Source organism: Strigops habroptila, chromosome 5 (assembly GCF_004027225.2).
Source record: "Strigops habroptila isolate Jane chromosome 5, bStrHab1.2.pri, whole genome shotgun sequence".
Classification (NCBI taxonomy): Eukaryota; Metazoa; Chordata; class Aves; order Psittaciformes; family Psittacidae; genus Strigops; species Strigops habroptila.
Window position 1 is genome coordinate 54,522,226 of NC_044281.2, and position 21,541 is coordinate 54,543,766.

Consider the following 21,541-nt stretch of genomic DNA (forward strand, 5'->3'; position numbering starts at 1 on the left):
TTTGGAAAATGCTAGTATTTGTATCCAGAGATACTACCAGCAATACAAAGTGGCAAGAATCTGAAACTGGCATTACAATGCCTTACACAATTATGCTGGGTCAAAGTATCCCATTGTACATAAATTCACATAATGAAGTTCAGTACAAAGCAAGCTAACAATGAACTTGGCACAGAGAAACAGATCAGCAGCTGCATTGGGATTTCAATGGAGAAAACTATTTTAATGCTCCATGTGTACATAAAATTGTCTTTGAAACTTGCTGAAAAATGCAAATAATATACATTAAAATTGAGATTTCTTAAAAGAAAATTCAAGCTTACTTAAAATATAAACTGATTCCAGAATCAAAGGTTTTTAAGAGCTGTGATTAGCTGATGAGAGGTAGACAGTTCATATGGTAGCTATGATGGTACTATATCATTATCGCCTTTCCTTTTCTTCCCCCACACTGGCAGTTCTAGTTCATACACGACTCCAAATACACTTTTTAAAAAAATCTTTCGGAGATACATTAAGAAGTCAGCAAATGACAGAAAACTTGTCTTGCTCTGTGGCAGGAGAAAAATGGAGGATATCATGATAATGCAGAGCAATGCAGGCATTACATTACACAATACAAACAATGCTGAACTATCATTGAAAGAAAACACAAAGCAGTCATTGATTTTTAATATCTGCATTAAAGGTCTCCATTTTAAGTAATTACATTTTGTAGGAAATATCTTTAAATGATGTCGTGCCTATTTACAAGGAATTAGGAGAATATTATACAAACAAGTGCAGGAAAAACCATTTTGCTGTGACTATTTTTTCAAATACAATTCTTCCACCAATATTTAAACCAGACATTACTCCAACTGCTACAATGAATACTGATTAAAAGAGGGGAGTTGGTTGGTTCGTATTTTAAAAACAAACCTTTACAGAAATTTTCTTCCCTTCCCTTTAGGGTGGATAATTGGCCAAACTTCCTCTTCTTTTTAGAATTTCAAAAGCCTGCTTCCATGCAAATGTACCAACCTGAGTGCTTACTCTGGAGACCAGGTGAGAGACAGGCAGAGGGTTTTCAGAAGAGGGGAATGAGCATGTATGCCACACAATATCCACATGCTAAAGGAAAACACTATTTTTGGACCTGAGGAAACCACTGGTAAGGTCTACCTATGGTGGATCAAGCAGCTGTCAACGGTCTGCATTTGACCTCCTATATTTATATTCTGATATAATCTGCATCTCAAACTTTTAATTAAAAGAAGAAGAAAAAAAAAGATCATCCAAATCAATTCAAATGTACCGTTTCTCTCAATTACTGTGAGAAGCAGAGGTCATCATCATATTGCATCATTACATTGAGGAATAATCTAGCATGAAGTCCTATAAATTAGCTTAAATAGCTTGTGTGTTTTCATCCATAACAGCATATTTCATAAAAATACACCACTGCTTTTCTGTGCACAAGGATATAAATTGAATAGGCACATTACATCTATTTTATACAAACTTTAATGAGAAAAGGCTGATATGAACCCCTGCCCACCTTTCTGTGAAGTTTAAATGTTATGCCACAAAAGAAAAAAGAGATCTGATTTGGTGGCTGCACATTAGGCCCTGATGCTTTAGATTGCATTTTTTTGAGGAATGCACCATACTGCTGGCACTTCTATTCAAAACAAGCTTGAGTTTTATAGAAAAGGGTTTATCATTTACAATGACATAAAAGAACAGTACAAACAGAAAACTCTAAAATGTAATTTACAACTCAATCTAAGGAACCATCCATTTTAAAAGAAATTATAACTGCATGAAAAGAACAACCCAATCCCTGGAATTTTATCAAGGGATGCTAGCTTAGGATACTTTAGATCAAACCCCAAATACCCTACATACTTTTATAACCTGACAATGGATCACCTTTCCCACCATAATGCACCTACATGCTATAAACATATAAGAATTCTTCTAGAACCTGCATTTCATGCTGAGTTCTTTACAAAAAAATAAAATCAGAGGCAGAGCTCCATCAGTTTTTGTTTTGGATCATTGGTGAGTACACACGTAATGACTTTCACCTCTTGAAACCTTTCCGCTTCATTCTTATGCATAGACTCGAAGGGACATTTTTGTGTTTGGCTTGTTGCATCAATTCATAGGATAGAGTTATTGTAAAAATTCACATTACTGCAGGCTTGCAGTGATGAAGCAGGCAAGCACAAGAAATAAGCTTTTATTGCATTTATTTTAGATTTGATGGAAAAGTGTAGCCATTTGGTATGACAATAGCCACCATGAAATTTGATTTGTTTATCGATTAAATTACATTTTTGGTTTTGTGTCGTTTGGTTTGGTTTTTTTAAGTTGAAATTTCAAGATAAATCACAAATTTGACCTATCCATCCAGATGGTGTTTATTCTGACTTGATCATGTATTTCAATTTGCTGTACCCACTTTAGTTTTTAGTTGTGACATATGCGATGCACCAAGGACACTTACTGAAATGCAAAGTTAATTTGAGAAAAACAGTATTTTATATACTACGTCCACACCAAACTCTTTATTTAAAATGGGGGAAAAAAATTTCATTTCCCCTATAATGCATAAACTTGCTATAAACAAAGATGGCACTTCATTTAAAATGGACTTACGGAATTCTTTAATATATAATTTTTAAAAATCTCGATGGCTTAGTTTTACTGTAATGCATTACTCTGTTGAAGGTTTTGGAATCACAGGGGATGAGTCCTTAGGTGCAGATAGTGAGGTGAAGGACAGATTTTTAAGAACTAAACAGTGCCAGTTTTCAACTAAGGGTACAGATCACTGGCAGCTTGTGTAGACCTCTGAGCTTTTCCCCCACCCCTGCCAACAGCTTTTTTCCCCATCTATTTGAGGCACAAGCTGAGTTAATTTTGGGCTGGAAGAGTTCCCTGAACCTTCATGCAGGTGCAAAAGGGAGGACAGCACAGCGCAGGGATAGATTTAGATGGCTGAAAATACTATGGGTCACCTTGGTTTGAACTGCATTACGTGCTTCCAATAATTAATGTAAGTTTCAAAACTTTAAATTCCCAGACATGTCACTGTTTCTTACACACAGCACTACTTGCATTCATCTGATTTTTCTTGGTTTATTTCTCACCTCTGTTATTCCAAACCAGTCAAATCAGAAAAACACTCAGTCCCAAAAATCAATTTTAAATGTAAATTCTGGGGTTTTATTATTGGGTCTTGTTATTTTTTAATCTTTTTTGTTGAAGTTATTCAAAGCTGGTAAAGATCCTTCAGATTCAGTAGTCTTGGTAAAACTACTGTATAACTAAAGATACCAAAGCAAGTTATAACAAAGTTGATGTAAGACTGCACATATTTGCCTGATACACTAATTATCATAATAGGAATTAAAATAATTGTCAATACCTGTGGTTAAAGGCAGATGAGTGACACTAGTTAGACAGGTGAGAGTGAACCAGGTTGATGCTAATGTTGCTCCAGATAAAAGCAGCAGCAGTATAAACTTCAGCATGCCCCTGATAAAATCTGCAAATCTAAAATAAAAGCACAAATCAGACCAGGACAAATGCTGATTTTCATAATATTTAAATGTGATGCTTAACAATTAATCCACCATATTCTCATTAAATATTTTGGAGATTATAAAAACAATTTAAGATCAATTTCTCATTTTCAGAAATAGAAAAAAGGCATTTTTATAGAATAGTAATATTTCTAGCTGTCAAGCTGAAGAGCCTTGGATTTTTTAGCTGTCACAGAGTAACAACCAAACCAGAACAATTCTAGAGGCATCAACTGAAAACACTTGGTGTACTGGAAGGGTTTTTTTTTCTTCTACATTTGTTGGACACAACATCACACCACTACTTACATCGCTGTTTTGTCAGCGTTTGCCAGTCTCCCTTGGCAGACACACTGCTCAATTAGCATATCAGGAGGCTGCTGTATTTCATTCAAGAAATAGTTAAGCATCAAGATTCATTCCTGTGGGAAATGACAGAACTCCAAATACCAGAATCCCTAGAATGAAGATGACAAGGAACAGCTTCTGAACCCATGGATGCATTGGCAATGAAGCTCTTGGTGGCTTAGCCAAAACAGGAACTCCACGCAGCGGTCACTCTGCTGGTGGCTGTTTTGGGTTGAAATGTTCCAGAAACCTGGAGTTTGGTGCCACTCCACTCCTACACATTCCCCACTGACAGTCTGGGGGGAGGACAGCCCCACAAGTCCTTGGGCAATCTGGCTGTTATACAGAGGAAAATACAACCTTTATACCACCTGATAGGACAATTGCTTTTATCATCTTTTTTCCTCTTTCTTTCAAGGAGACAGAATGCATTTGAGCAGCGCTCCTATAGCTTAATTATCAGCGCAACTGCTCTTTTCAAAAGGAATTACCACATAGCTACTAAAAAAGATGTATTCTTAGAAAAGGCAATGTCATTTATCCACTAGTAATTTTCTGTAATCTCCTGCTCAGATGTGATTTTGGGCTGGACAGGTTAGGAATGCATGTCTAAAGAGTATCTTCTGCCGTCATAGCCTCCTACCTTGATTAGGCTAATGGCAGCATAATCCACCTAGGTTGGTCCATGATGAAATCTGTCGATCTGTTAGCTAACTGCCACCTTTGCCCTGACAAAGATCACTTTACAGGGAGATACCTTATGGCTCACTTGATAAAAGAGATAATGCTGCTGACATTTTGAGAACTAGGAACTTTAGTGCCACATATACCATAAGAGATGTACAAGTACTGCAATCAAAATAGAAAACAATATCCAAAAAACCTACTTCTTTCCTCTTATTTCGATTCTCCTGGTGCTTTAATTCCACACTGAATTCAGCAGCGAGTAATTGAATAAGCAGTAGCAGAAGATCAATGCTGCACATCATCCTAAAAGTTTATGACTGCAGCGTTCAAGTAGCTTATGCATTAATCTGCAATAGTCAGAGGTCAGCTGCTACTGTTGTTCTTTTCTGACAATCCAAATCCAGCAATCAGGATCACCTCTTCTCAGTAGTTTGACAATTTCTTTAATTATTCTTTAGGATCACTGGGGTCAGAATCAGCTATTTTAAAAGAGTCAAAGCAGCATCTAAAGTGCAAATTTTCGGCTTTCTCCACAGAGACTCCCCGCTTTGCCTGCCTGCAGACAACATCACTATTCCCTCTCCTTACAGGAAAGAGCAGCTACGTACATCCCATCTAATGAAACACAGTGTGAGAAATATAAGCCTCCAGGGAAGGATGTTTACATACAACAGGTCTGAAAGGGATCTCTAGGGGGTCCTCTATCTCCATCCTACCACCAGGGATATGTGGGGATGGGACGATGATATGCAACTAAACCACTCAAAATAGTTAAATTGAACAAGTACTAAGAGCAAGTACTCTACTGAGTAGCTGCAACTCTTTTTGACACAAAGAACCTGTTTTGGCTATCAGTGGTAGCAGTGTGCTCCAAGGAGCTCTCAGATACACAGGACTCCAGAAGGGTCAAATACAAACTTAACGGTTTATGAAGCTACTGAATTCAGCCAGTAACTGAAATAATAGGAAAAAAATGACATAGCAGACTAGCCTAAGCTTGGAAATTGAGGGACTTCTGCTTCTTATCTGGTTACAGGACAATAAAGATGACTGTAAATCTAGTAACTCTTCAGAATACTTTGTTTCAATCAAAAAGTGAGAGAAATTATTTTTATCCTCTGTCCCCATATCTTCTTTCCAACCCCACTGTTCTGTTTAAATCCTTCTTCATTATCTAGAACGTAAGGGGACATCTGCAGCTGCTAAAAAAGTAGGCACACCAGGAGAGAAGGTGTACACTTACCCCCACACAGACCTCTGAGCCTACTGGTGGTAACAGTCTCCTGCAAACCAGCAAATCCAGCCCTAGGCTGGGTAGTACAGTTAAAATCACAAACCTGTGATGATGACAAGCCTCTCTGTTGCTAAGGGAATTAACACAATTCAGCATTTTGACTACACTGCAAGTTAAAACAGGACGAAAAACTGAGCCATGTAGGACAAAACCTCAGAAATACCTACGAACATTAGAAAATGTGGCAAAAAAAAAAAAAAAAAAAAAATCTGAGAAAAAGGAATAGATTTTATGTTTCCATGCAAGGACATGAATGTCACTCTTTGACACTGCTTTTCTTCAAACCAGTATCATTTGAAAGCTGCCAGCAAAGGGTACAGCACCCGCCAGCTGCTGAAAATAGCCCAGGCTTTTCAATTATAAAAATGCATCACACAAATTAACTAAACATATCTAAGTTCTCAGTGATTGGGACAGCAGTGGGTGGGGAGCAGGAGGATTTATGTATTGTGCTGAGGAAAACTTGCACCATTCTGAAAATGAGATAAACAAATTTCAAACTGGGCATTACTTCAAAAATAGATGATTTAACACCTACTGTGATGCGCAGGACCCAATACTCCAGGGCAAAGCTCAGGTTGTTACAGCTCTAAATGGTAGAATCTGCACTGACAAAAATGGAAGGAGCAAATTCCTAAACTGCACCATTTTTGCTTTTGATAAATTAGCAGGAAAAAAAGGGGAAAAAAAAACCAAACCAAAAGCAACACCTTCTTGAGAGGTGGTTAAGGGAGAGAGCTGCTTGCTTGGCAAATCACAGTTCCGACACTGAAATACATCAACTTGTCAGCCTTGACAAGAATCATTACTTAATTTTCCTAATTACAACTTTCAGCAGATTACAGTCAGACTCGTCATTGATTCAAGCCTACACAGATAAATGCTGAATAAGCCTAGGAAGGAGAGTTATCCATCATGAATGACAAATCACCTCCTCCCTCCCTTTCTGTATGCAAACCTTCCCATTTGAACCGTGTATCACCCGAGTTAGAAAGACATATTTGGAGACAGGCTATTGGTATTTTTTTAATTTGCTTAAAAGTAAAGCTCTGAATGCTACAAAATACTGGAATTCAAAAAGATTTGAAATCAGTTTTGAAGCAGTTAAAAGAGACTGTCAGCATTTCCTGAAACTTAACCCAGGCAATATATTAAATAAATTAATCTACCATGAAGACTGAGATTCGCATGTTGGCATTGAGTCAGCAGATTCTCTCCTAACAAAGTTAAGTGAGCTGCTAAGGGTGCCCCTCTACTATTGAAATGTTGTAAATATCCTAGAGATTAACTCATAACGGAAAAGATTAAACTGGCCAGCTACTTGCTTCAGCATGTAACCTGCTATGGCATCTGTGCCATTTACAGCAGTTGGTTTTAAGTATCAACTTCTCTTAGAGAGAAAACCTCGTACCTGAGCATAGCTACTCAAAAGCGACTCTTATAGAGGAAATCACAGTATGAACTTTGTTTCAACAGATTAAGTCCTTTGGCCTGCATCTGGAGCAGATGGGAGGGAAGTGCTTGGTTCTTTTCCTTTCGTCAGGAGCTTTTTCCTCTCCCTCCATGACAGTTGCTAGGCAGCCTGCAAAATGTCAGATGAGAAACCTCGCATTTCTTTGTGTGTTGTGTACTCTGATGATGAACAGCAAGTGGGAAAAAAACCCCACAAAAAACCAAACAAACGAGAGCGCGCTTCAATTTCAGTCCTAAAAGATGCCTCTCTTGGTCCACAGACTCACAATGACTGCAGTGATGACCGACTCTGCACTTGTGTTAAACTCATTGCAGAGCTGGAGTCTGAAGAGTGGACATAGAGAAGCCAGGATAATGCTTAGCTATCCCGATGCAAGGGGAACATGCGATTGGTATTAATCAGCTTTATAAACTCACTGCTTAAGTACCCCCTGAAAGAATTTTTAGGCCATACAGGAATCCAGCAACCTGGCCGAAACGGGCCCAGACTAATTTCTCTGTGGAGGAATGTACTGTTATTTTGGGTAGGCTGCCTGTGCTACATTCCCAATACCCCTTTAGAAATCAATATGCCCCAAAGTGTTGCTGGAAGGATGTTGATGCTCATTTCTCTAACGGTTTCCAAATGTGCTACAATGGGTTCTCCGTCACACCAGGCAACTAAATTCACAAGAACTATGTTTAAAAGGAACACAGAGGAAGCACTTATCAGCAGTAATAGTATGACTTTTTGAGGTATACGTATGTGGACTTCTCAACCCCCAGCAACCACTAACATGGAACATTCAAATTATTGCTCTAGAAGAAAAACATCATAACCCCAGAATGCATTTTGCATGTCAAGCCTCCAGAAGACGACAGAGAACAAGTTATGTTATTAAGAGGATAAGCTAAATGACAATCGCAATTGAAGAAATGGAGAAGGACCTGTAATTATTCCTACCTTGCCATGGCTATGCCAACAACACAGCCTCCAACTATAGACCAAAATCCAATCCAGCCTGCATCTACCTGACAGGAAAAAAAAAGCAAACCAAAACAAAGAGAGAAATGTGTTAAAGCTAAGAAAATAAGATAATAAAATGTTACTTTCAAAACAAATGGTGTGAGAAGCTGCAAATTGCTAACAACATTCCCCAACCACAATCTGAGTAGACTTTTTCTAGCATATTCAAAAGGAAATAAATTCACTAAAAGAAAGTATGACTAAGTAGCCTATGCTTGAAATGTGACCTCTCTTCACAGAATCTGAGTAATGACTTCTGGACTTTTATAATACTCTATCAAAAGCTTAGAAATCCTCTTCTCCCCACTTCATCTTTTCTACCTGGTAAACGTTATTTTCTTCTACTAAAGGTGCAGCAGCCAACAATACTCCTGTTTGTTTACCTGCCTCTTCCTTCTTGTCCAAAGGTTTGTATGATTCTGAAAATACCCTCTGCTGGTAGAGTCAGCAGGGAGAATCATGACACTTTGGGATGCCAAAGCTACAGTTTATTTTGTTTAACATTTCAGGAGGAAAGTGGTCCAAACTTAAGAACCTGATAAAATTGTATGCTAGTGCAAAAAAAAAAACATGCCACTTACTTACAAAACAGCTCCTGAGTATCACTTAGGAGATACTTACTTGGCTTACGTGAACTGGCGTTAATATCAAATCCAGAACACCAGACCAGCCAGAGAAAACACCCAGTGGTATAGCATAGGCTAAAGCAATCATCAAGAATCGGAAATTGCTGTGAAAACAAAACATGCAATTAGCTGCAGCTTATATTAGAAATTTCACCACGATGAGCTGCTAGAGTAAATGACACCCTAGAATCTATATTCTGCCCATCACAAAAAATAGCAGAGGTCTGAAGGAGGAGTGAGCCACGAAAATCAAGAAAGGTATCTGGCCATGTCACAGAAATTCCAGTGGCTGAGATGTTACTGCCTTAATACTGACAATAAAAAATGTCAGTCTCTCCATATAGTTCAAAGATTTTTGTAACATGCTGGTCTCATGTATTTCTCATTTCCACAGCCAATTCTTCCATGCACTGGCATGGGCAACCTACTCAGCCTAAGTGTATGTTAGGATAATAAGTACTAATTTAAATGACAAAAAACACACTTCAAGAATAAAATCAGAGATTCATGTTTTTTGAGCTGTGCTTTTTCTTCTTTTTAATCTGTTTTAATTCTCTTTATTTTGGTGAAAGGCAGGCAAAGCTCTGGAAACAAGATGGGTGCAGTTGCAAGAGTGGAAAAATTTGACAGTTTGAACTGTCAAAAACCAGACAAGTATAATACTCTGCTCTAAATAGTCAACGTGTTTGCTTTTTCCTCCCAATTAAAATTATTCAGCCTTTAGTATTCAGTGGAAGATGAAGCAGTCAAAGCTGTGTCATCACTTACTCGGCACTGGCGAGGCCACACCTTGACTACTGTGTTCAGTTCTGGGTCCCTCACTACAAGAGAGACATTGAGGTGCTGGAGCGGGTCCAGAAAAGGGCAACAGAGCTGGTGAAGGGTCTAGAGCGCAAGTCTCATGAGGAACAGCTGAAGGTACTGGGGTTGTTTAGTCTGGAGAAGTGAAGGCTCAGGGGGAACCTTACCACTCTCTACAGCTACAGAAAGGAGGATGTAGTGAGTCTCTTCTCCCACGTAACAAGTGATAGCAGAAGAGGTAACGGCCTCAAGCTGCGCCAAGGGAGGTTTAGACTGGATATTGGGAAAAATTTCTTCACAGAGAGGGTAATCGGGTAACAGGCTGCTCAGGGAAGTGGTGGAATCACTGTCCCTGGAAGTGTTCAAAAACCATGTAGATGAGGCCTTCAGAGACATGGTTTAGTCGTGGTCTTGGCAGTCCTGGGGTAATGGTTGGACTTGATGATCTTAAAGGTCTTTTCAAACCTAGTTGATTCTATGATCATTTTACATAGGTAAACAGGAGTTGGCAGACAAATACCACCATCAATTTCTCCCACCCACCATAACCAAAAGCAAATGTGAAATCTTTGCTGAGACATCCAACTTTTCCTCAAAAAATCTTTTTATTTGGGAATAAAACCAGAAAATATATTTTGAACTCTGTGACAGTGATATTTTGAAGTGAAGAGATTTTACGGTGATTCCAAGGTTATCCCATAGGCTACCTGTGTAACCACAAAATGTGCTTCCCCCATTTCACAAACAGTTTACATAAAATTGATCTTGATCAGCACCAGGTCCTTGGCATGCAGCAGCAATTTGATAGCACACAGTTATGAAAGCCAAGAGGGAGAGAAAGAGCTTCAAAGATTCTCCAAAACATTCAGAGGCTTGCAGCTTACGTGGTTTTACTCCCCTAAAAGATCCATGCACAGCACACCAGCCAGCATTTTTTTTTCACTGTTCTTTTTCACACATTCCCTTTTGAATAACACATTTCTATCACATGAACATATCCTCCTCTCTCAATATCATTTGTGTCAGATTTATTTAATGCAAAGAAAAACAACTCCCAAGCTTTCAGCTTTTCTACACATTGCTTGCATTTCTCTTAATGCTAAAGCGTTTACTGTCTTCCTGACGACTTTTTTCTCTCTCTTAAGAACACCATACTCTTATTGTAGTCTATCTTGTATCATTTGGAATCTCTTAAAGCAGGTTTCTGATGCTATTTAATACTATCCATGTAAAAGCTAATTCAACATCTGTAGAATAAAATAGAAGGGAAAGTGCCCATTCAGCATGAACATTATATAGCCATGTCATAGATTGCAAAGAAGTAACAAGTCTGAATTCACTCTTCCAAAATAATACTTACTCCGTATTCAAAATCTTTGGCCACCTGAACTCATCTTCTTTAAAGAGCTACTTTTGAGGGGGTGAGTACTTTCTAAGTTACTTGACCAAGATCTCCAGTGGCGTATCTGTCTTCTGTAACTCAAGCAACAAGACAGACTGGCACGTGGGATAGCTGCTCTGTGCCATGTCCAATCCCTCGGTACCAACACTAGAAAACCAGCTCTGCATCATGACATCCTCCAGTGACAGAGGCTGCACTCTGCCTTGTTTCCAGAATACGGAAGCTGATCAGGAGAAAGGGTGCATGGCAGTGACAAAGCGGCACCAATCACTAGATGTCATTTTGTCCCCCTTGTCCAGCAATAGCTAAGTGCTGGCTACAGTAAGTGCTAAAGCTATTTGAAACATACATCTTAAGTAGCAGTTCTGCTATTCATGGTGCCAGTCACTTGTATTTGTTTTGCAATTTTGTAATTGCTCCACTGAAAGCAGAAAAAGATGCTGTCTGTCACACCATCAGTTGGTGAACCCACGCTGTTTTCCATCGTATCAGCCCTTATGACAGTTAGCCTCTCTTTGTTAAACCATTCTGCTGGAAATACGAATTGGCTTTTTATTTTGGTGTTTTTTCAGAAACCTACTTAACACCACTAGAATCTGTGCAACAGGCTGGTCTGGGGGGAGCCCCATCAAAGTCGGTCACCATTTTCAGAATAACTTTGACAGTGCCTATTAACATCAGGCACACTCGGAGCAGCTTCCATCACTGTATGGTGATGTCATATGAAAGTTTCATTAAGGAAATAATGATGCACAAGAACTCTGTTATGAAATTTCAAAATTGCCTACGCAGTCCCTTTAAAATATAAAAGGCACGTAACTGGCTAAAAACATCTAATTACTTCAAAGCAAAAATCACTACATGTTTACTTGATGCAGATTTTAAGACTTGTCAACTACTTACTTGTATTAAGTTTTCTCCATGGAAATTTGTGTCATATTCTGAATGGGGGGGGAGGGGAGAAGTCTTATTTGCTTCAGCCAAGAAACTGAGAAAGGGCACTGTACTTTTTCTAATGGAAATTCAAGCTACGCTTGTCACAGTGTGTGATAGACTGTTAAAACATTTAGGCCTAGCTCCCAAACCATGACTAATCTGTTGACTCCCACTGCAGGCTGAGAGAGTTGGTATCAGGAGATAACCAGAGATCAGCTAATCATTATAATCTGTCAGAAGCGGGAATCCTCCAAATCAAGAAGAACCACCAAGTTTCTAAGCAAGTCCCCCAAAAATGGCCTACAAGGGATGGTTCACCCTAAGAAGATATGTATAAATACAACTCTGCAAAAAGCAGCTCATGAAGATGACTGCTTAAGGACCTGAAGGCATGAAGGAATATGGGAGTTGCAATGATGTGATGGATCCCTTCAGCATTCAATGAAAAAGGTCAATGACTTCAATGGTAAAGTTATGCTACACAGCTTTATTTTGAAGTAATAAAACTGCAGCCTAGGGGGAAGATAAGAGGAAAATTATGAACATCTCAATTCTCAGGAGTGGTTTTTGGTGCACAGTTGGGTCAGCCCACTAGCTCACACACACTTTTAATGCTTTACACACAGTTTTATACCAGAGGGTAAGTCTTCAATAAGGGGAAATCATGATTTCCTGGTACTCATCAGCTGACTAGCTTCAGTCTACACCATTAAGTCAAAAGAAAGGCTCTCTGTGCCAAGAATTACGAAGCCTAGATTAGGCAGGCAACAGAGCTTAAAATCTTAACGAATCAGATGATGGATTTCTCTTGAAGCACAGCAGATATCATTTTCTTTTATAAAACCCCGCTTGCTTGATGGATTGCTGCTGAAAGGTTCCCCAAGATAAGTGGGTTTAATGATGAACTGTTGACTGTTTCATGTACAGAGGAATGAAGAAGCGCCTTTGATAAGAGGTAGCATGGAAGAATGCATAAAGACCAGAAGGAAGAGAGATATAATGATCTACCTGGCCGCACTTTAAAAACCTTCTTGGTTCTTGGAGACACTATAAACTATGCTCATTATTCAAGCATCCAGTTTGTTTTCTTAAGGTTCATCGATTGCGAATAGTAAGCTAGCTTTGCTGTTTACCTCCTGACCTTACCAGTATCTCAGGTCCACTGTTTACAACACTTTGAACACGGAATCTAATGGTTATAAAGCTCCCAAATGGAGTACTGTCAACAGAAATTTTATATTTCACCTTCAGAGTCAGTTGCTGTTTGGATTTCTGTTCAACAGCAACATTTTTACAACACAACCCTCAGGCAGGGTCTCACCACACACTATCTTGGGTGCATAACAGCATTACCGTGTGTGCTAAGTGTCCTTATGGGAATCGCAATTTCTTAATATCCTGAGTAGGTCACTTTGCAGACTAACCAGCCAGCTGTACTCACACCTCCTCCCAACTGCCAGCCTGTTCAAGGATGAACACACGGGATTAAGCATCTTATCAACTATTTACTCCCCCCAACTGAAATAAAAGCCTCCAAAAAAACAAAAGGAAAATAAAAATTACAAGAAGGAATTAGATGGTTTTGCTGGCTCTAAATACAGTTTTAGAAAGTACAGCCACAATAGGTCTGTGATAGCTAAATGCCTAAAGCTCCACACTTATTAAGTTTCAAGCAGCCCTTTGTACACAGACTCAGCTCCTAGAACTACATCACCCAAGAAACAATTACAGCAAGAGTTTGAAGTTCCCCAGTGAAGTCAGCCATATTCTGCACCATAGGAATATGCCCCAGGAAATTCGTCTGTGCAGTATCATGTACAGGGCACAGGCCTTCACAATTATTCAGCATTAATATTACAGTTGCTTTACTTGTTCATCTGAGATCAGATTCCCATTACACAAGACATTATACAAACACTGGGGTGGAGTGCGACTGTGTCTTACCAAAAGCCCCAGTGGGAGAAGTTGCAAAGCTCGAGATGTCACTTTCTTTACAATTTTTTTTAAAATACAAACAAACAAAATTTCAAGGAAACTAACTCACCTTTGACCTGTTCAGAAACACATCTAGATAGACTTCTCCAATTCCCACTTCATATTTTAACATACAAGTAATGAGATTTAAAAGATCATATAATGGTTTCAGATAGAATCATAGAATAGAATCATAGAATCGTAAGGGTTGGAAAGGACCTTAAGATCATCTAGTTCCAACCCCCCTGCCATGGGCAGGGACACCTTGCCCTAAACCACGTGGCTCAACGCTCTGTCCAACCTGGCCTTGAACACCGCCAGGGATGGAGCATCCACAACCTCCCTGGGCAACCCATTCCAGTGCTTCACCACCCTCACTGTAAAGAACTTCTTCCTTATATCTAATCTAAACTTCCCCTGTTTAAGTTTGAACCCATTACCCCTTGTCCTACCACTACAGTCCCTAAGGAAGAGTCCCTCCCCAGCATCTTTGTAGACCCCCTTCAGATACTGGAAGGCTGCTATGAGGTCACCACGCAGCCTTCTCTTCTCCAGGCTGAACAGCCCCAACTCTCTCAGCCTGTCTTCATACGGGAGGTGCTCCAGCCCTCTTATCATCCTCGTGGCCCTCCTCTGGACTCGCTCCAACAGCTCCATGTCCTTTTTATGTTGAGGACACCAGAACTGTACACAGTACTCCAAGTGGGGTCTCACAAGAGCAGAGTAGAGGGGCAGGATCACCTCCTTCGACCTGCTGGTCACGCTTCTTTTGATGCAGCCCAGGATGCGGTTGGCTTTCTGGGCTGCAAGCGCACACTGCCGGCTCATGTTAAGCTTCTCGTCAACCAACACCCCCAAGTCCTTCTCTGCAGGGCTGCTCTGAATCTCTTCTCTGCCCAGCCTGTAGCAGTGCCTGGGGTTGCCCCGACCCAGGTGTAGGACCTTGCACTTGGCTTGGTTAAACTTCATAAGGTTGGCATCGGCCCACCTCACAAGCGTGTCAAGGTCCCTCTGGATGGCATCCCTTCCCTCCAGCGTATCAACCGCACCACACAGCTTGGTGTCGTCGGCAAACTTGCTGAGGGCGCATCAATCCCACTGTCCATGTCACCGACAAAGATGTTGAACAGGACCGGTCCCAACACCGATCCCTGAGGGACACCACTCGTTACAGGTTTCCAACTGGACATCGAGCCATTTACAACAACTCTTTGCGTGCGGCCATCGAGCCAGTTTTTTATCCACCGAGTGGTCCATCTATCAAATTGATGTCTCTCCAATTTAGAGACAAGGATGTCATGTGGGACAGTGTCGAATGCTTTGCACAAGTCCAGGTAGATGACATCAACTGCTCTGCCGCTGTCCATCAGTTCCGTGGCTCCATCATAGAAGGCCACCAAATTGGTCAGGCAGGATTTCCCCTTAGTGAAGCCATGTTGGCTGCCACCAACCACCTCGTTGTTTTTCATGTGCCTTAGCATGCTTTCCAGGAGAAACTGTTCCAAGATTTTGCCAGGCACAGAGGTGAGACTGACTGGTCTGTAGTTCCCCGGGTCTTCCACCTTCCCCTTCTTGAAAATGGGGGTTATATAACCCTTCTTCCAGTCATCGGGAACTTCACCTGACTGCCAGGATTTTTCGAATGTGATGGACAGTGGCTTAGCAACTTCATTCGCCAGCTCCTTCAGGACCCGTGGATGGATTTCATCAGGTCCCATGGACTTGTGCACGTTCAGGTTCTTAAGACGGTCTCGAACCTGATCCTCTCCTACAGTGGGCCTAAGGTCTTCGTTCTCACAGTCCCTGCATTTGCTTTCCAAGACTTGGGTTGTGTGGTCAGAGCATTTGCTGGTGAAGACTGAGGCAAAGAAGTCATTAAGAACCTCAGCCTTCTCCAAATCCATGGTAGCCAGTTCTCCTGATAGCTTCTGGAGAGGGCCTACATTGTCCCTAGTCTGTCTTTTATTTGCTACGTATCTATAGAATCCTTTCCTGTTATCTTTTACATCCCTTGCCAAACTTAATTCTAGCTGGGCCTTAGCTTTCCTAACCTGGTCCCTAGCTTCTCGGGCAATGCTCCTATATTCTTCCCAGGCCGCCTGTCCTTGCTTCCACCTTCTATAAGCTTCATTGATAAGTTCATTGATTGCTCCCACAGCTGAATGAAAGCAGCTGAATACTCCTCTGAATGACAAGCAAAGCCCAAAATCATTCCAATATAATCAGCACGGAAGAAGCAGCTTATCAATTAGTTATGCCCAGTGTTGTTAACTATTACCTCACACCTAGCAGTATGCACACTGTTAATCTTGTATAACCAGATACAACAGAAGCATTGCATGAGAAAAGCCGTGCTAACAGGATGACTAAAGCAGTGCTGATGCTGAAGAACTCTGGCATGAAGGCTTGAGATATAGCCAGTGATTTAAAATCTAATGTCTGCTTTTTAGCAGTTACCATCCTTTTATGTCTTAGCATTAATAATTTTATTTTGTTTAAAAGCACTATAAACCAGCTTGTTTGCTCAATGAGAGATTAAAGCACACTTGTTTTTATTTATTTAGGTGCTGATCTGCTTTGAAGTAGAAACCCAATGAGAACCTACCTTAAGAGTCTGCAGAAACTTCTCCTGTAGCTGAGCCGTTGACTTGCTGCAGCCACGCTGGGAGGGAATGGAGGGCGCGAGGGGAAGTAAGCCAACGCGGCCGAAAATATCAGGGAAACCATTCCAAATTCTAAACAAGAGGGCAAAGAAAAACAAAACTGAGAACAGCTGTTAGCATCTAAAGACTTATTTTGGTACAGCATTGTTATCAGCCAGCCTCTGATACATAAATCCCACCACAAGTGCTTTACTGCTCCTGACAACAGAACTCCGTAACTTGAAGGAGAAATTCTTTTTTCCTCCCCAAGCAAGATTTCAAATTGAGATGGGAAATCAGTGAGATGGAGAAATATTGGCAGTCCATTCAACTGACAGGAGCTGCCGAGAACCAGTCTCACACACAGGGAATTCAGTGAAGCAAAAGCTTTCTTTTTGCTTTTTCTCTTTAGAGAGAACTGCATTATGAAGATCCGGCCACGTTTCCACACAATGGAAGTTATGCAGTGCAGGTACCAGCATGCTAGAGACTTTAAACAGATGGGACTGGGGAAGCCCCAGGGTGTGAAATGACAATTACTTGGTGCACAGGATGATGATGGCAAATGAAAGGTCAAGCAGGGCAGCATCTCGGACACAAACAGTATTATATAGCAACAGATTTATTAAGAGAAAAGCATAGGAGCAGCCATCGCTCACGAATAGATAGAGCATGGGTAATAGGGAGTAAAATGAAAGAATACAGCTGTTTGCAGGCGATTCTCTTGTTCAGCAGCGGGTATTCCAGATCTCTGAAAAATTTCATAGCAGAAGCTTGGACCTGAACTTGCAAAGTGCTGAGCACTTTGCAGAAAATACTCAGCAAGCCCTGTCATCAGTCATCTTGAGGAAAAACAACTCTACCTACAGTCAGTCTAATTAATTTGTTTTACAGGCCTTTTTACAATGTGTATCATGTTCTCCACAGTCCTCGTTCCCAATATTTCTCCTATCCCCTTTGAAAACAAGATTCTTTGCTGCTGGAGAGAAAAACGTATAGCTCAAGTGTGTTATCTTAAAAGAACCTGTGATCTTATAACAAAGAAGTGTTCACTGACACCACAAATACATTCCAGCAGAGCTGGATACTCAATTGCAATTTTCTTTTTTCTTCTCTTTTTTAATAAATCAATATGAACATGGCACTTTGCCAGCTCTTCTGCTAAAACAGAAGAAAATAAATTCAGGAAACTTAAAAGTAAATACACTTGGAGTCTAAATGCATCAGCTGGAGATGGGGAAGGAAAATTAATGCTTCTATTTGGTATCTGGAAAACAAGTCTACACTAAATTTCTTTTGAAGCCATACAGGGAATGTGACAATGCCATTCTTCACCAATAAATACTACAGGATTCATTTTGAATTATGCAGCATCTCTTTTTCTGCTATGGCCTAATTTCATGTTCTGAGGGTCACTGACACTTAAACTAGACCTTCTCACTATGTCCTCTGTTCTCCAGAAACTAGATTAATTTCGATTTTTGTGTACATTGTTTTTGAGACCATGAGCAGTCAATAAAGAACTGGCCATAAGTGATCATCCCAGTTCCAAGAAAGGGGTGAGACGCTTTGTCACTACAGGATGATATTAGACAGGAAAGCAAAGCTTGCCAAAAGCTGTTTATCCCCTTCCCCTGCATCTAGGTCTACATATAGTTATACATATGTATACATGCATACACACACTTTAATCACCTACTAAAGGAAGATTATAGACTGCAGACAGGTATAGCCATCAAGAATGTGACCACACAAACCCATAAACTTTGTCCGATCTGCTTATCATTTAACTTCATTATACTGCAATGCCATAAGGGGAAAGGCCAGGTCTTTTTCTAAAGAACGCAAACCACATTGATAATTTTTTAAAGTCACAGTAATATTTTATATAACAGGTGCCCATCTGGGGCCTATTCTACACGTTGCCTCAAGATTCCTGCCAAATTGCTGCAGCAAGAGCAGTATAGTAACACTTAAATTTTTCTTTTATTATTATTAAATTCAGCATGCAGTCCTTGTAGTACCTTCTTGCAACTCTTTAATGTTTCCCAGTGTTATACTTTCCAGGCTAACAAATTTGCCTCGCAAGCACTGCTCTCATGCACAAAAGAGAAGTGCAGAATTCACTTTGGAAACTAAAGCAGCTCCCTCTATTGAAGAATAAAAGTCTCTAGTGCCATTTTAGCTTTGTGTATTACACTTGCATCCCTACCAAAAGTCCGGGTACTGCCAAATGCATCCAATTTCTTACTTGTTGCCTTCCTTCCTCATTAGGAAACCTGCACCTTTATCTCCATCACCATTTACCAGAGTAGATAAAGAAAAATATATTCCCAAGACAAGTTTTAAACTGAAAGTAGGGAGCAGAAGTAAGCAAAAGAGAAAAGGTAAGAAATAGGCCAATACTGAGTCCAAGGGAGCTGGAGTCACAAAAACAGGGGCTCTTCCACAGGAGCTATCGGCTTCTGAACAGCGCAACGGATGCAGCAAAGCACTTAGAATTAGGCAAATCAGCATAAGTTAATGTGCAGAAACACAGCTGTGTATAGTTCTTGTTAAGGAGTGAATCTGGAATGCTTCACAAAAGGTGGGTACTGGCACCACAGTGACCCATGACTGTCAAAGTGGAGAGACACCTGCATCTTAGCCTAGGAAGTAGGCACCCTGAAGCCACAAACAGAAAAAAACCCCACTTTTACAGAGACACAAGCCTCCTTCATACAAGGCCTTTTTCCTTCACATAGGGGCTACTTGTAACACAAAAACCTACACAAACCGAGAAACCCTCCTCCCCATCTTGTCCTGAAATGTAAAAGGGGAATAAACGCACTCAAAAACACACACATATGAATTTTTTTTTAAACAAATAATGATTTTACACTGATATTTAGGGAAGCACATGGCTAAAAGCTCTGGCTGCAGATGAGAATAATTCAAGCTTCCTTATGAGATTCAGGTAATACAATTCAATCCTGATTTTCTCCATCTGTACTATTTCAGCTATGAATCAGAATGTGCAGCTACACAGAAGACACAGAGAGAGGCTGTGGTAATTCAGCTGAGCTCTTAGTCCACGTTTGAGATAAAGGAACAGCAATTTATTAAAACACAGAAGAAACTGGAGTTAACAGAACAATTTCAGAATGGGTTTATAGGCAATTGCTTCATAATCACGTTTGAGGTTAAGTCCTTGGAAAATCTGCACACTCTTGGCATGCTACTGATCCCAAGTTAACAATTCACATCATTACTGTCTTTTAAAAGTCATCACCTAAATTTTGAAGGCTGCTTATCTAACACTACTTCACACAAAAGCAACAAGCTCCATCACAAATACTATTCCGTTAGGAATGCTGAGCACTTATCCTGTGAAACTGGCTTTCCCATAGCATCCGAAAGGAGAAGTCATACCAAGCCTGACCACACTTACTGAGAAAGTGGGGAAGAGGGACACTTGGGTCCAGTTCCCTGTTCTCCTATATTCTGTAAACACATTTACCAGTAACCTGCAAAGTCAATTTGAGCTGTTTTTTCTGCCCAACTGATTTAGGGGACAAATAGTACCTTACCGCACCTACCAGGTATTTTTTGGAACACAGGTGAACGCCGCTGTACAACTGCCACGAGGCAGTCACCCATCAAGAGCCAGCCTTCCTTCCACCTCTGGAGCCTACCTGGCATAGAGCATAGGGAAGGCAAACAGCGGGGACCCTGCTCCTTCAGCTCTCCGGGGAGACAGGAAAAATCCTACGAGGGATTCAAAGCAACCTCCTCTTCGTCAGTTCCTACCAATTTTAAATTTTGCCACCATCACTGCAATCCACTGTAGTAACATTCATGAACCAGCTCTTTTTCATTGCCTGAACAGCTAAAGGTGTTGTAGCTCCTGAAAAGACATACTCCATATGGCACAACCACAAGCGCAGCTGCACAAAGAATTTACCTCTGTTCAAAGCATTTTCAAATTCTAAGTCAGAACTACTGATGCCCCATAAAACACAATTCCTAGGAAGCTGAAGAGCTGCTGTCGAATCATCTTATGTTGGGATCAACAATCCCAACATGTCTACGGGATGTTCCCAAACCCTTACTGCTTACTGCCATGCAGAGACATGGGACAGGCAAGAAACACCTCTGAACCTTGGCGGCAAGCAAGATCCATCCCTGTTTCTGAAGAAAATGCTTAAGAAAACCTCCCAGAAGAGAACAGAAGAGAAAGTCAATCTAATGGGCTGCTGAAAGCAACATTTCTAGTGCTATTAGACTCAAAACAGTGGCTTAGGGCACAAAACTGTACTTCCTGTAAGTAGACAAATTATTCTCTCTCCATGGAAAACCTGGAGAGGGAGAGCTAATGCATGTCTCTAATCACTAGATTTTTTTTCTCCCCTTAGGTCCTCAGGACAAAAGTCGACTTGCCTTCATTTTTCCTTCTTTCACACTGGCCGTTTTCATCTGCCATGAGATTTTTGGAGTCTAATATATTTAGCTTGAAAAAGGCTTAACCAACCCCAAATTTCCTTGTTGTTCCAACACATTTGAGTCCAGTAAAAAGTAGGTTACTCAAAAACACTTGCTGAAATAGTGATCCAACTTCTCACACATTCTTTACAATGAGCATTAAAGTGGCCCGCACTCAGCAAGAATTTTCATAAGAATAGTGTCCAGGAACAAATGCTCACAAACAGCTAACTCAATCCCATAAACCTTCATATTAACTACACAGTACATACACTTTAAGACTTCTGGAACACTTAGGGCTAACTCCTGGTTACTT

At 40.5% G+C, this 21,541-nt stretch overlaps 1 protein-coding gene across 2 annotated transcripts in view; it reads right to left on the reverse strand.

Annotated features, from left to right (window-relative positions):
* The window catches only part of SLC49A4 (solute carrier family 49 member 4), a 72,464-nt gene that overhangs the window by 17,518 nt on the left and 33,405 nt on the right, over nucleotides 1–21,541 (reverse strand). Inside the window, exons 4-8 of one of the 2 annotated variants that reach the window (XR_003991427.1) lie at nucleotides 16,728–16,857; nucleotides 9,005–9,113; nucleotides 8,321–8,388; nucleotides 3,419–3,546; nucleotides 324–551 (exon numbers count right to left, since the gene is read on the reverse strand). Coding sequence is in view for 1 of the 2 variants with exons in the window: in XM_030486107.1 (XP_030341967.1) it covers nucleotides 3,419–3,546; nucleotides 8,321–8,388; nucleotides 9,005–9,113; nucleotides 16,728–16,857 (435 nt within the window). In the remaining variant the exon portion in view is untranslated. The remainder of the gene's footprint in view (nucleotides 1–323; nucleotides 552–3,418; nucleotides 3,547–8,320; nucleotides 8,389–9,004; nucleotides 9,114–16,727; nucleotides 16,858–21,541) is intronic. The other variant, XM_030486107.1, reaches the window with a different exon arrangement.